A 16,713-nucleotide genomic window follows, 5' to 3' on the forward strand; every position below is an offset into this window, starting at 1 on the left:
GGAAGACGTGAAGTTGCTATGACGTCGAATGTAAACAAAAGGGCGGGGATAATACAACATGGCGGCGCCCAGAGATGACAGGTGACTGAAATATGAAAAATATTTATCATTTGTTATAAACGTATATTATTGTCGCTTTTTACAATTTACTCGCACAAATATATACTTAGCTGCAAAACTGAGAGTAAAATTTGAGCGTATATATTTAGATAGGATTTATGTAACATTGTGCGCCGTAATGACAACTTGTTGATGCAGGAAAACTATCTTCATAGGTAAATATTATGTATTGATTTAAATGTTAGAAAATCAATAATAATTCTTAATTTAGAAAACAGCAGTAAATTTGAAACATAGCATTTCAAATTATGGCATTTAAATCCACTTACCCATGAAAAAGCTAAATGCATTAATCCCGTTTTATAAATGCACAAAGTTGGTGTAATATAGGGAAACATTATATTAAGATTTATAGCAGATTGTAATATTAAAAATCGTTATAGTCTCTAATGAATAATATCAATGAAAAACATACAAGATATAAGACATTTGCGAAAAAGTTCAAATATAAGCGAAGTTTACAGATATGAGTACTAGCATTTATAACACACTGCAAAATTTTCATCCCTTCTTGCAACCTCTTATAATATTCTGGCAGTGGTTATTTGTGCATATTTCACAGGATTATTGTCTCAAAAAGTGAATCATATTATAAGGTAAATGTTCATAAGATCGTTGCTGTTCAATTTTTTAATGTTTCATAAGATCGTTGCTGTTCAATTTTTTAATGTTTCATAAAAGTCGCAAATAGAATTATAAAAAATCCGAACAAATTTTTTAACTATTTTGAATTTGAATATTTTAATTAAGCAAGTATTTACATAAAGATTACACATTTTACTCTTTCAGTCCGAAAGAAATGGTCAAGACTTTAAGCAGGAATGGTGTAAACTATTTTAAGTCTTCAAAATACTAACTCAAGGATTTTTTTCTACACACAAATATATATCGCCATAGCTTAATATGGCAAACGGTTAAAACCTAATGGTATACTTGGCCCTGGTGCCTCTTTGGCCTTCAACTTTGTAATATATTTCGCATTTTCGTTTTATTAACTTTTTGATTCAAGCGTCACTGTCAGGCAAAAAAACAAACCAATACGTGTGTTTCCGATACGTCCTGGAAAAAAATAGTGTAATATCATTTTATTTTACCAACATTTTTTAGCTGGTTACTACAAGGGAATCTGTCTGACTTTAAAAGTGCTAGTTCTAAAATGGCATGAAAGTGTTAGGAAAGGCACTAAAATTTAGGGTAGGTAGGGTATTAAGCGTAAACACATGAATTATTTTTTTTGGGGTCTGATGAATCTTTTCTAGACGAATCGCGCGTCTAGCATACACAATGATAAGCTTTTTAAAAATCTTTGCCATGATGAGTTTTTTTTAAATAACATAATTATGATAATTGTGACACAATTCAATACAAAAAACTTTATTCTGAATCCTTTTAAATGTAACACATTATCGTAGAAAATAAAAATGTTATTAGCATGAGTAATCTCGTTTGATCTCGTTTGTAACACATTAATGCCCGCGTCACACTGTCCCGATTTTTACGCCGATGGCAAAACGATTATGGAAATTTTCAATATCGGGACTGATCGTATCCAGATCGGGCTATTCGAAGTGCCATCTTTAACCATCGTAAAACCATCGGCCACTTTTTCTAGCCTTCGGGGACAACTTCGGGAGGGTTTCTAAATTTTTTAACATGTTAAAAAATCACCGATGGTGCGTCCGATGTTGAGGGTTCGTATTGAGTTCGTATCACCATCCTAACCATCGTAATGTCACCGGGAATGTACCTTTGAACATCGTATTGCATTCGTGTTTCCATCGTTTCCATCGGGCAGTTTTGACATTACGATGTCTACACTTATGAATCACGAAGCTACCTGAAGGTCTTACGATTGCAACAGGACTTCGTGAAGACCTCGTAATCCCGTCGTGTTGCCATCGAATAAAAGTACGAAGGCTACAAGATGGAACTACGACGGCAATAAATTCAGCTAAATGTAAGTTAATGTTCACGCTAAAATACATTTAAAGTGCAATCCGCGATATGCACTGGTCAGTCTAATACAACAGTTAAGAAAGACGTTCACAAAACATGGAGCTCATATCATATGATTCTATGACAACAAGAAAGGCGACAGCGTTGTTTCTATTAATTCAAATGGAACAAGAAGAGCAGCTATAACAGGCTCATGATTTACTTTTACAAGTAAAATATTATTTTTTGTAAATTTTTTATATCAAGTTACATAATGAAAATCATAAACGCGCCTCGTACACCAACACTGCAGGTACACGTATATAGGGAAACCAACTTTTTCTTCATTGTTTATGTATCGTCTGAGTTGTTGTCACACAAATGTTAACTCCATAATCATTTTGTTTTCTATATGTCATATTTTGCCGCATTTGTTGCTTTCCCCACATCCTTCCTTTTGTCTATATCATTATGATATTCTCCTGGAAAGAGCTCTTTTTGAATAAAAAGGATGAACGAACCCATAACCTTACTTTTAAGATAGATCAGTGAACATGGGCATAATTATAGGTGATTATTCAGACTAGTGCACACATTTTACAGTTCAAACAAGGCAATGCCGAGCGAGACATCCCCTCGTATGTAACATATTGGGGACAAATATGGACACTAAATTTGTATATGACACATGCAGAAAATTATAAATTGAATATGCATATTTGATGCATAAACTATTTTTTTTAGAAATCAACCAAAACATTCAGTAACTGGAAATACCTTTAATATTGTCTTTAGAACCAGCAGATTAAAAAATAAGCTACCAATTTCCTGTGTATTATGCTATTTAAAGGAGAGAAAAAACAAGTCCATCTGCATGATCTTGAACTTTTGCCTTGAACGTAAAAAAATGTCAGATCATTACTAGGAGGAACAATATACCAAATGTGGTTAAAATCCTTTGAAGCATATTGGTTTTAGAGTGTCCACAAGGGTGATATTGCCTTGTATTACAACTGCCACTGTGACCTTGACCATTGATCTTTAAAGTCAATAGCCTTTAAGATATTCTTAACGAGTAACACCATACCAAGTTTTGAGCATTTTGGTTCTAGAGTGTCCATAACCATTTTATCTACATGCAACTTTCATGTGATAGGCGAGGGGATAATAAACTAAGTTTTATAAGAATTAGACAAAAAGATCGATTTCCCGCAATGCATGGCAGACTTGTACAGTAACGATATGTTGTCGAAATTCTGTTCGTCTTTTAGACATCATATGGCCATCCAGCCATCATCGTAATCCATCGTGTAGCCTTCGTGGTCCATCGTGTAGACTTCGGCTGAGATATGAAGCTTTAATACCCGTCTTCGGTTAACCTTCGTATGTACATCTTTTGCTATCGTACATAATTTCGGCACCATCTTATAGACTTCGTTATTCATCGTACTTGCTTCGGTCATTTTTTGGTATTTTAACGAGATCGGGACCAACTTCGTACGAACTTACAATTTTCGCATTCGGGTGTCCATCGTACATAAAAATCGGGACAGTGTGACGCGGGCATAAATGATCACTATATTGTTTATCCATACATGTAGGCTTTTCCTTTCTAGAAACAGTCCGATTTTTTGGATTTAAAACACATATTCTAGTAACAAACCAATTTTAGTGATTTTACACTAATTCTTCTTTTCTCCTTCGTCCTTGTAAATGATAATGAAATACCATGACATGTACATTAAATGCCATTCATTTCAGGTGACCCTGATAGATTATGATGATAAATACATATGGTTATCTTGTTGTCGTAACCATCGTTCTTAACCTGGGATTTGTTGGTAAGTTTGATGATATTCGTTAAATGTTGTTTTCTTTCTCCTGTTCATTTTAAAATTTAACTGTTGCTTATACACAATAGAGATGAATAACTATTTGTACGAAAAAATTTGGTCAAAAGAAATAACAAGAATTTTTTTTTCAAGACTGGATCAAATGGGGAATTGATTCCGTCCTATCTCGAGAAGACTCATATCATGATGTAACGACAGCCCTAATATCAACTCTTAGTACAATGCGCAGTCCAACTGAGTCAAAATTTCAACCTTTCTATCATTTTCTTTTTTATTTATCCATTGTTTTATTGCTTCATACTTTCCTATATCACAGATCTACGTGAGAACTTGAAACACATGTTTAAACAAATTAAACTGTACATTCATATATCTGTCTTTGTATTGTGTATGAACAAGGGATAATGATTCATTACAAAAAAAAACGTTTAATTTATTCTTTACGGCTTTTTAAAGTTGAATAAATCTTATTTTCTTTACAACAATGAAGTTTTGGGAAACATCTTTCTATTACGCAAAATCATTTAACAAGCTTTGAATTATATACAATACATGAATAATGATCTTCAAGTTTAATGATCACCATAAATAGGTATATAACCTGGGAAGATGTTTTACCATATGTGTTTATACCATAAATAGGTATATATAACATGGGAAGATTTTTACCATAAGTGTTTATACACTCATTTATATTGCCCCTCTTTTAAATCTGTACCGACATATGTAAAGCACCGCCCTTGTTTCTAAATGAACATTTGTAATTGTATACGCAAAAAGAATGGTAACGTTGTGAAGATGAAAGCCCTGAGGTTTTCGATAATGTGATATGCATCTCTGGTCACTGGAATGAAATTTCATTCTATTTCAAAACACACTGAGGTATATCTGACTACTAAGACATATGTATGTACTTTGAACATTTTTGGGGTATTTTACATTCAATATACTACCTCCTTCTTTTCATATGAAGCGTATTACTTAACAAAAAGCTATGATCCTACATATTAATATTTCAGTGCTAACTATTAGTATATCTATTGTCCATATCGATATTTACTATCGCTAAATAACAATCACTAAATCTAAATATTTTTTTAGTTATATCACTTATATGCTGATTACAACATTGTTTAAAACAGTTAAATGTCAAAATATCCCAACGCAACATCAAGACATCTTAATTCATATAAACATTACTAGAATACCAAGATGTTTTATTCAAGTTATTGCATTCTTGGAAACAGGGTTTGTTTAAACAAATGTTCCCGTTTTTGGTTTTCATTTGTTTGTAAAATTATAGAGCAGAACAAAGATTTCAAAAAATGCACTGAGTGCTACTAAACTCTAAATTACATGATTTTTGTGTATGTACTTTACATAGAACGTGTATTTATGGGACTTTTAATATAAAAAAAATTGAGCTTTCTAAATTTAATTTTTATTTCTAAAAGGCTATTTCAAAATATTAAAAGTACGATAACCTGAAAAAAAAAAATATGTGAGCAAAAGGAAATATGAACAAAATGTACAACTTTGAGAAATATAAAAATATAAAGACTATTTTAACATGCACAAACGATGCCCTTGCCAATAAATTGATAGTCTGCAGTCGCGTTAGATGTCCTTTGCTGTATTTAATCACATATACATGACAACATTTATATATGATTAAAATCCAAAAGTAATTCGCCCAATTAAATTCAATAATACAGTTTAAACGATGTTGATTACTAAAGGACAAGGTATGATAAGGGCTATTTTTGGCCCCCTCTCCAACTAAGTTTAAATGGATATCAATGATGGTCTTAGTGTAGACACTTGAAAAAATAATGATTTTATTGTGTTCCGGTGAAAGGAAGGTTGCCTAGCAACGGTTTTTATGAAGAATGAAAATTATCACATATTAATTGCTTTATCAGTAAAAATTTTAATATTTGCAAATGATATTGTTTGTCCAAGAAGAACTTGAAGTCACAAATGAAAATACCCTTTGATTTTGTTTATTATATGCTTAATAACAACCTTGGCAACAGAAATGTTGCCTAGCAACGGTTAAAAAATTGGTGCTTACCCCTCTTACAATGTAAGTATGAATTAAGCTGTTGTTTGAAGATTTTTTTTCCATTTGGTGTTTCATCCAATATTTTTTCATATGCATCTTTTTTTTTATTCTTTACAAATTCCATATTGAGCATAGCAACACAAGTGTTGCTTAGCAACAGCAAACCATGTTTGAATTAAAGCCAACTACAAATCAATAAGTCATTTTATTGAACAAATTAAATTGAATGCAATACACATTGTCTTTTTCTAAACATGTTTAGTTAGAAATGAAAACTTAGTTCAATTGTAGGTCACTACACGCTGATCAACAACTAAATTACATAACAAGTGCATATCAACAATGCAATAATAGGTTCTTTATATTTTTTGAAGTATGAGCTAAGTTATTTTTTAAGAATATACTTCTTATACGGTGTTACACTATAATATACACATCTAGATTATCATTATTTTTTGGACGAATTCTATATTGAGTATAGAATCCCACATCTCGCTAAGCAACATCAAACATTTTGTTTAATTTGTAGACCAGTACAAAATCTTTGTTTCAATGTGAAAGCCTTTTCATGAAAACAAGAATATATAAGATTTAATAATTTGAGATGAGTTTAAACAGTTTTTAAAGATACTTAACAGTTAATGGAATAAAAGAGACGTGACTTGTACCACATACAGACATTGTGCGGAATAAAATGTCTAATCCAGGCAATTACGAATTAATATTATGAACACATGTAGGGGTTGGAATAAATGTGTCCTCTGCATGGGTACAAACCTATGGTGGATTAGAAACGACTTATCAAGGCAAAAGGGGGGGTTTATAAATCATTTTTGGAGTTATTAACGAGGCATTTAACCATGAAAGTTAAAGGTCAATTAATTGGACCTTGAGATCAACGGTAAATGTCATAATGATATTGAAATTGAGAATAGAAATGGAGAATGTATCAAAGAGACATCTACCCGACCAAAGAAAAAACAACAGCAGAAGGTCACCAACAGGTCTTCAATGTAACGAGAAATTCCCGCAACCGGAGGCGTCCTTCAGCTGGCCCCTTAACAAATATGTACTAGTTCAGTGATGATGAACGCCATACTAATTTCCAAATTGTACAGAGGAAACTAAAATTAAAAAAATACAAGACTAACAAAGACCAGAGGCTCCTGATTTGGGTCAGGCGCTAAAATGCGGCGGGGTTTAACATGTTTACGAGATCTCAACCCTCCCCCTATACCTCGAGCCAATGTTGAAAAGTAAACGCATAACAATACGTACATTTAAAATTCAATTCAAGAGAAGTTCGAGTCTGATGTCAGAAGATGTAACCAAAGAAAATAAACAAAATTAGACTGTTATGATATCTGAGTCATGGCTATACACTGTATGCCAAATATCACAAGTCAATGTATAAAAACTAAATAATTGTAGACCAGGACAAGTGTGTATGAGAATAAAATTCCAAAAAAGAAGAAAAAAGTCATATGTTTAACATAATTAATCGATTCATTTCATTTGAAGCCAGGGAAAATTGACAAAGACAAGTAAAAACTGAGAACAGAATGAACTGTTTTCTTTCACGATGAAATGGACTATAGTTTGAATGGTTTTACAGTAGTAATTTTGAGGCCCTTTATAGCTTGTTGTTTGGTGTGAGCCAAGGCCCCGTGTTCAAGGCCGTACATTGATCTAAAATGGTTTACTTGTATAAATTGTTATTTGGATGGAGAGTTGTATCATTGGCACTCACATCACATCTTCCTATGACTATGGAACATTTTTGTTATCTGTAATTATGATGTGAATCCTGGCAATGACGGAAAATGGTTTCACTTTCCTGTCAGTGTCAAATGATTTGTGAAATATCATGTAAAATGCATGTATGTGACTAATTTGCATTTTGCATTTTTTCGTTTTGTTTTTGTGTTTTTGTAATTTGTTTATCAAAATGAACTACAGTTTTAATTGGACATGAAAGTTACTAATAAGAGTATACTAGTATAAGTTCGGGTTAGGGTGAAGGTTGTCGCCTGTTTAAACGTTTACACATGCTGCGTTTGTTTGCAACTAGAAAGGAACCTGTTCAGTGGTTGTTGTGGTTCATACGTGTTCCTCGTTTCTAGTTTTTTTATATAAAGATTAAACCGTTGATTTTTCTGTTTGAATTGCTACATTAGCCACTTGTGTGTCCTTGATAGCTTGCAGGTTGGTGTAAGCCAAAGCTCTGTGTTAAAGGTCGTACTTTGACCTATAATTGTTTACTTTTTACATGTTGTGTCCTGGAAGGAGAGTAGTATCATTGGCACTCATACCACATCTTCTTATTTCTATAAATGTTGCAAAAGTTATTTCTTTTGGGTGGATGTGTATGTTTAAGCGCGGATTCATATAAGATGGATTCTTACAGTATGCACCCTTTTATTCATTCATTTTACAATTTTATAAATATAATAAATGAATTAAAACGCCTGATATCGTGGGTTCTGACACCGGCCTGGTCAAACTTAAGACTTAAAAATTGGTATTTGCTGATTTCCGTTAATCAATTGGCATTAAGGGGTAAGAACAAAAACTTGTTGGATCGGAGTGTCAAGTTAGGGTAATATGTCTTCCAACGGACTGTAACCTTTTAAGCTATAATAGCACACTAAAAATTAATGAAACAAACAACCCATTCAGCAACATGATGTCCAAAAGTGAGCACTTTGTGAATTATTATTGAAATAGTAACTTTTATGAATTAACTGTTAACAAAACTTTATATTGTTTGCAAAAACTACGGATAATATATTCAGGAACAAATAACCTTTATTCACAAAAAAATCGGAATTTTGAGCCTTTAATGGCCCTTTGACATTCTGTTATTCGACCGTCACTGATGAGTCTTTTGTACGCGAAACACACGTTTTACAAGCAAGATATCTCGCGTTTTTCTTCCTTTCATATTCAATACTTGTTTTATTTTCTTCGACGTGTAAATATCTGATTAAAAAATAAAAGAAGCTTTTATTCTTTTGAATATGTTTAAATTCATAATACATGAAGTGCTGTTATTTTAGAAGATATATGATTGATTGAATGTTATTTTCTGACCGTCCAGTGACAAATACTTTATGCATGCAAATTTTAACGGAAAGATATGAAGAGAATGATTTGCAAACAAGAAATACGAAGTAGCACCAAGTTGTCGTCAAGACAGAACAACGGGAAGGCGGGTGACAATTACAAATAATAAGTCCAATAAATTCAACGCCATGACCAAAAAAAATAACTCAAGATACATAATTTAGATCATAAAAGTGTTGGATAGTTTTGTTTAATTTTGATTATTGTTACACTTACACAAATAACTAATTAAAATGGTCACATGGTGTCTTCTTATGTGAGGGGGAGGAAAGGGGGTACCCTTCTCCCTTCTCCCACCCTCATCTCCTTTCTCCTACCAGGCCTCTTCTCCTTTCTCCTATCCCTCTTCTCCTTATTTGATTTTTTTTAATTTACCGGAAAAAAGAGAGATATTTTATTTTTTCATATTTTATTTTTTTTCTCCAACTTTTCTCCTTTCTCCCAGCCTTCCTCTCCTTTCTCGTACCCCCTTTCTCCTTTCTCCTATCCCTTTCTCCCTGTCTCCCTTACCCCTGTCCTTCCCCTCTTATGTGATATGAATTACAGTGTATGTTATTATTCACAGTTCTGTAGTTTATTTTCGCCATCTGTATTTTTATTAAATGATTGTCTAAAATGTTAACTTGGCATGCCATCATTGGTAGAAATGCGGACGTGAAAGAAAGCACTTTTCACAAAAGTGTCAACGGAGATTAAAACATTCCAGGGCGACGATTTCGTCAATTATGAAACACAATACGTATATATGCACTTTTTGAGTATGAACCAGTTTTTATATTCATTCACAATTACGTTCCCAGTATTTCTCTGAAGTTTATCACAGTTCCGTTTATTTTTGGGTCAGATTTCGACGGTCTGCTAAAATGTCACTTTAAATTCAAGAATAATGAGTAAATGAATATCCTGTTTTCCTGTCTCAAATATATGTTTATTTTTCGTCCTAAAGAAAGTAGCTATTATTATAGCGTAGCAGGAATACTTTTCCGTCGTCAGATCTAGTAAAACCGGAAATCATCTCCGGTCCGCAGTTCGGTTAAAAATTTCGATGATTCAATGAAAACAACGACGATTTTTTGTCACTTTTTTAAATTTTTAACTATGAGCGTACTTACGACCCACTAAAATATTTGAACTACATCAACATTAATGTTCAAGGAATGTCTGGTATAAATATGATCGTGGGTCGTAGGTACGCTCATAGTTTAAAATGCAGAAAAAGGTTTGGAAACTGCCATTTTTCTGCCCTTTTCGCGAATCTTGAGGTCTTTACAGCAACAGAGCATGAATACTATCAACGGAAGTTGAAAAATCTATTGATGTTAACAAAAATATAGGTTTTAAACTTTAAGAATAATGTATTATAATTAATGGCAAGTCACTTTTAATTTGAACGAAATTAGGGGGCCGTTCTCTAATGCTTATCGTACCTTGTCCTTTGGTCATCCGTTTTCTAATCACACATTTTTTTCCAGCTCCGTATAAACAGGAAAGTATTAAGTATATGTTCTTATATTTTCATAAACCCAGTGAGAGTAGTTTGAAATTAGTTATGATAAATTTAACCCAGAAAGCGTGTTAAATGCTACCCATATTTGCATTAAATTTAACAAAGCTGCTGATCCCCATGCAGAAAAAAACTGACGGTCTGTTGGAAACTTGGAGGGTACAATTAAATACTACCCAAGTTACGATCTTTTTTTATTTTACATTTGGAAAATTCCAAAAGCATCTGCCGCGATATGGAGTGAATATCTCCTAGTTGATACAATATTCCAGAGCTTCGGTTTACCATCAACAGACGGTTTGCTATTGAACCAAAAGTTTCAAGATGTAAAGTTGATATCACCTCTTCAAAAGTTTAACGGACGCGATCACGAGATGGAAGGCAACTATGATATAATATATATATCTAAATATATGTATGTATCACAGATATGTATGATTCACCATGATTTCAACTGTAGTATGAATGAGACTTATCCACACATTTGTACTTACCATAAGCAACATAACTGATATCACAGGGGGATAAGGATCTGCAAACTCTTCAGGAGCACCTGAGATCAGTCCCAGTTGTTGATGGGGTTCGTGTAAGTTTTTGTTTTTCATGTATTGTTTTGAGGTCTTGAATGGCGTTGTTAGTTTAGTACCTTCGACCACTGAGGTACTGATAACCTCCTTTGTGCTACTCATTTGCCGATTTGTGTCTATCATTATACGAAACAGACTTCGTATACAGGTGCTCTTCGGGTGAAATAAAGAAGAATTTAGCACGCTCCTTTACATTCACGTTCGACTACTAGTATACAGATGATCGGTTGAGAACTAAACTGCAAATCAAAATGTACGATATTAGCTTTCTATGTTGCAACATTCAAGTTGTTATTGGCTTTGCACAAGTTTTCAGTAACTGCATGTGAGTTTTTTGTGCACGTCCTTTGTCTGCATGTAAAGTAGTTATTTGTGTGCTTCGTGTCATTCTGATGAGTCAAACCATTACCAAATATTATTTTTTTACTGTAAGTTGTTATATGGTGATGTTTCACTACTGTCCCAGGTTAGGAATAGTTTGCGCTCACAAATATGTTTATAGCCTCGCCACAATCTTTATCTGACTTGCTTAAGTCTGAAACCTGTAACTAGTGGACAGGTTGTTGTTGGTTGCTGTCTGTGATATATGGCATTTCCTTTATATCTTTTGTCATAAAAAGATTGTTTAAACTTACATTTGATCATGGCAGGCCCTTTTACAGCTGACCAGTAAACGGTATTGGGTTTTTTTTCATTATCAAAGGCAGTGCGTATAATAAGGAAAAGTGTTATGATCACCATAGCCAATGAGACAACTAAAATTATACCCACCAGAGTGGAGTTCAAATGAAGAAAGTATACGCAAATATAGATCATCACATGGCTTTCAACAGTGACAAAAACCATGATACCGGATTGTCGGCTGAAGATGGTCCCGATAATAAAATAAAACAGGTTTTTAATTGGCCAGTGTCCGAAACTTGAGTATGGTTAACATGCTGCCAAATAAGATCAATAACATACATGGAGACTCCTTTATCTAATTATTTGATAGAATTGAGTTATTTTCATTATACCAGTTCAACAAGTAAGCGGTATTAGAACTGGACAACGAAAGGCGTTGAATAATGACAACAAACACACACGTCTGATCAGCTTCAAAAATCTTTAAACAGTAACTAGATTTTATTCAAATTAAACAACCAACGTCGAATAGCAAAAATAAACAGAGAAACAAAGGCCAAATCACATTTCTTTCGTCGCCAATTAAATACATTGAGAATAATGTATCAGTATTATAATATAATCCAACTCTTTACAAATGTTCATGAACTTGGGAGTTAAAACTGATCTGGTTTTAAACTTACATTTTATACAACCCTGGCTATACTGTTACACTTAAAACAAAAATTCAACTGTTCTATAATAAAGTTTTAATAGCAATCAGTCGGAGAACAAAAACAAAAGTAATTTCATAAATATTTTATTGATGGTATAAATTAACGCCCTAAGAAAACATAGTAATTTCGAAAAGGTATTGTATATTATCAAGATTCCTTTAATGATTATGAAAGTTTATGATTATAAACTTTATAACTGCAATAATTGTTAGTTGCTATAGTAAACCTTTTAAGAAAAACGCAGTTAATATATAATAAATAAGAAGATGTAGTATAAGTGCCAATGAGACATATCAGGCTCCATCGAAGTCACAAATTAATGTTAAGAATTTTTTACAATGCATTATCAGGTCAAAGTTATCCCGATTTGTTATAATTATCTTTCTCGTAATCTGATAAATACTCTTGACTTCGCCAAGTGTTCAAATTACTAGGTCTTTCTACTTTTTCGTTAAATAACCTGTTGATTTTGTTCTGATTATTTTTCTCAAGATGTCGCTAAGATACTTGATATTTAAAATCGAACAGTTTATAAGCTTTTGAAACTGACACGTTAAACTGAACGTTTTTCCTTAAGAGTTCTCTTCCCAAACACTGTTATTACCGTAGAAGAAATCAATAGCTTTTTACTGAATCTGGGACTATTATACTATAATAGTCCGAGTCTGAATTGCATGTTCTATCCTCTGGTTGTTTTGCTTTATTTTGACCGAAGCGCTGAGGGAACTCCATATGAAAGTAATTTCCCCTCAAAATTTGGTACAACTGAAATGTATTTGTTACTGCGAAACCTTCAGCGAAAGAACATGAAGAAGTGCATTTTAAAAGTTGGTAGACATATGAGCTTGAAAAGATGAGCAGGAAGTTGCAATTTTTAAACCAGGTGTAGCTATTTCCTGCACCTATTTCATTCAAAAGTACCTAGAATCATATATTATTAATCAACGTGAAGAAACTATCCATCAGATGGTACTGGAAGGGAAAATTCTAAACCCGACAGTTGCAATTTATCTCCCTTATTTAAAGCAAAGATAAACCAACCCGAATTATTCAGTCGTCATATTCCGCTGCTCTACAATAAACTTCCTTATAAGACCACTGACTGACACATTAGTGTTCACCGATTTGACTCAAATTATCATATTCGACTTATAACGTATATATCCAAAGAAGAAAAGTCTTCAAACACAATTTACATTGCATTCACATTGACATCGAAATTATGTATCAGCATTTCGTGTGTATTTTAGTATAGAAGTCACCTAATAGACCTTTTTCGAGTTTGCTCTTGGAAAAATAAACTCGTCAATTATGCGCGCCTTTATGACGTCATTTTCCAGATAGAGGGGATCTTCTGTATCCCTGCATTATTTTAAAACGTTCATCAGGTGTCTTAGTGATCGTCATTGTTTATGATAAAAGGATAAACAAGAATAATATTTGTTCTATAGATACTTTATCACAATTCCCAAATGACAGCAGTGCTGATTGTCAATTATGAGAATTCAATTTGCCGAATAATTCTTGCAATATAGCATCAACCACTCGCTCAACATGGGAACGGAAGTGACGACGCCCCTTAACGCCTGCATGGTGTTAATTAAACCCGAAGTATTTTTTACGCAAATGCATCGAACATCAATTTCACCAGTATAAGATTTTTTTTTTATTAAACAGACCTAGAAAAATTCATTAGCACGAGTTTTCTTTCTATTTATATCTATATTTATGTATATATCGCTTATATGACCATCTCAGAGGTCTATAGAGGTCAACTCAATAGTTAAATTGATCGAGTTAAGGGTATAAGGCACACACAGCGAAGCTACATTTTAGCGAGCTCATGTCCTGTAATTTTTTTATTTTAGACTTAATAATTTGTATAAATGTTTTTCATGGTTATTAATCAAATATGAAAATTTGATTCATATTGGTGAACATGAATTCAACATATAGTGTCCTTTAACAGTTTACGAAAGTAACAGATGACAGAACATAAATCTTTCACGCCATGCTAACATCATGTTCATCTTTCTCATCATGCCATCATCAATAATTCAATTGAATGGATTGCTCACATTATTACCTTACACGCTGAAAATCAATACGTGTGGAATTAGCCAATTGTTTAAGCATGAATATACCATAGATCAATACACATTAATTTATGCCAATGTATTATATAGAGTCTTTATGGCAGTTTTTACACATTTTAGTATTCTTCAGAATTGACATAATACGTTATAGCTTTGAAAGTACGGAGCTAGTATGTTACATAGGCAAGAATATTAGTTATCTTGGTGTAATGAGGGGTGTACAGAATTTTACACCGTTGTTCTTATAAACAATTCCTTTACTCATTTTGAAACCAGGATGTAAAATTGTAAAAATGGTAATGAAAAATTTCCAGTGTAATATTTTTTCAATGTCCATGCTGCTGCACATTGTCAAATACTTTTTTACTTTATTAAATTTTATTAATTTTTTTTTTAAAAATGAGCATTTTCTTTTTATTATTTATTTTCTTAATTTTTTTTTTTTCTTTATTTTGGCAAAATTTTATATTTTAATTTTTTTTGGCAAAATTTCATTTTATTTTTAAATTTGGCAAAATTTTATTTATCCCCGGGTGAACCAGGGTGGGGTGTTATTTACACCTTAATTTTCTTAATTTTTTTTTTTTCTTTATTTTGGCAAAATTTTATATTTTAATTTTTTTTGGCAAAATTTCATTTTATTTTTAAATTCAACCAATCAGATTGCAGTATTTTTGCTGCATAAGAAATAACAAGTCTTATCTTGAAAATAGATATGCGATGTCTTTTGTTTGGAGCATATGATAGTCGTCATATTTTAATGATCTTTAATTAGACGGATACGATAGTCTTACCATACACACGTCCTTGTCTTTTAACAAATATGCTTTATTCGTTTATCAACTTGTAGTTTGGTTTTTTTAATGGCAAATGACTATGAAGTTAATACAAAAATAAAACATATGCAATAATAGCTTAACAAATAAAAATAAACAGTTCTTAGAATGGGATGAAATGCCAATGATAGATATACTAGCATACATGTAACAATTAAAAACGCAAACCCTCTCTGTGTGTATAACGGAAACCTTGAGATGATCTATGAAAAATCTGGTAAAAAAAAATGCTGCATATATTTTGACACTTTCTTTTTCTTACCTACACATATTTTTGTATTTATTTCTATCAATTTATTTATGTCTTTCAAATTGCGACTTTACTTGCATGCATTCACAAAGTAGTATTAAAGTGGAAACTAAAATTGGTCTTGCAAGTGATCAACATTGAAAATGTTAAACAAAGAAAAGTATTTTGTTCACTTTAATCAAAATTGACCGTGAAAGATCGAGAATAACCGTAAAAGCAATGCGTGACCAGACAAGACTGTATAAGGTTTGCACTTCGTTGTAGGCTCTACAGTGTCCTATCAATCCTTACATCAACGTCGTCCCGTCTCTAACTAGAATAATGTTTACATCAGAAAATTAAGTTTCTTTTAACATTGGTGTCTTAAATTTACTGGAGATTGTTATATTTTATCAAGAAGAAAAAAAGAAGTTGTTATCCATTCGTTTAATGTGTTTGTGCTTTTGATTTTGACATTTGATTAGGGACTTTCCGTTTTGAATTTCTCTCCGCGTTCAGTATTTTTGTGATTTTACATTTTTTTGTAGACACATTTTTGTTTCTAAATTTTTTGTTATTCTCTTGCTACACAATATTTGATTATACAGACCTATAATCTCCCGGTGAAATAAGAACTATTCTTCATTTCGACATTACGAGTTGATTTTTACTTGTTCCAATACAAACGTAAAGGTAATTTGTCAAACTAAAGAAGATTCCCACATATTAAGCGTAAATATTAAGGGAAATAGTTTACAGAAGAATTGGGATATATAGTAAAACAAAAATGGAAGAAGATACTGCGTGAATGGTAAATAAACATCCCTCGTCAAAGAAAGATGTGTACCATTAGAGCTTTAAAAATGTATTAAAAAACAGACGCTTCACAGAAAAGTTCAAATTGATGACTATGAACAACACCAAATTAAAACTTTGACTGAACGTAGGTACCCAAAAGACCATGCAGAAATAGAGTTTCGCGTCGTGTTCCTCTTTAAAAAAAATACGAAAGAAAATAAGAG

The 16,713-nt window shown here is 32.5% G+C and overlaps 1 protein-coding gene across 2 annotated transcripts in view; it reads left to right on the forward strand.

The window, feature by feature from the left end:
* Positions 1–5: 5 nt before the first annotated feature.
* LOC134706770 (receptor-type tyrosine-protein phosphatase F-like) overlaps positions 6–16,713 on the forward strand; it is a 44,985-nt gene continuing 28,277 nt past the window's right edge. Inside the window, exons 1-2 of one of the 2 annotated variants that reach the window (XM_063566034.1) lie at positions 6–81; positions 3,817–3,896. In XM_063566034.1, the coding sequence (XP_063422104.1) occupies positions 3,833–3,896 (64 nt within the window). In that variant the 5' untranslated portion in view covers positions 6–81; positions 3,817–3,832. Of the gene's footprint in view, positions 276–3,816; positions 3,897–16,713 lie in introns of both variants that reach the window. The other variant, XM_063566032.1, reaches the window with a different exon arrangement.

This window comes from Mytilus trossulus, chromosome 2, assembly GCF_036588685.1.
Source record: "Mytilus trossulus isolate FHL-02 chromosome 2, PNRI_Mtr1.1.1.hap1, whole genome shotgun sequence".
In the NCBI taxonomy this organism is placed as follows: Eukaryota; Metazoa; Mollusca; class Bivalvia; order Mytilida; family Mytilidae; genus Mytilus; species Mytilus trossulus.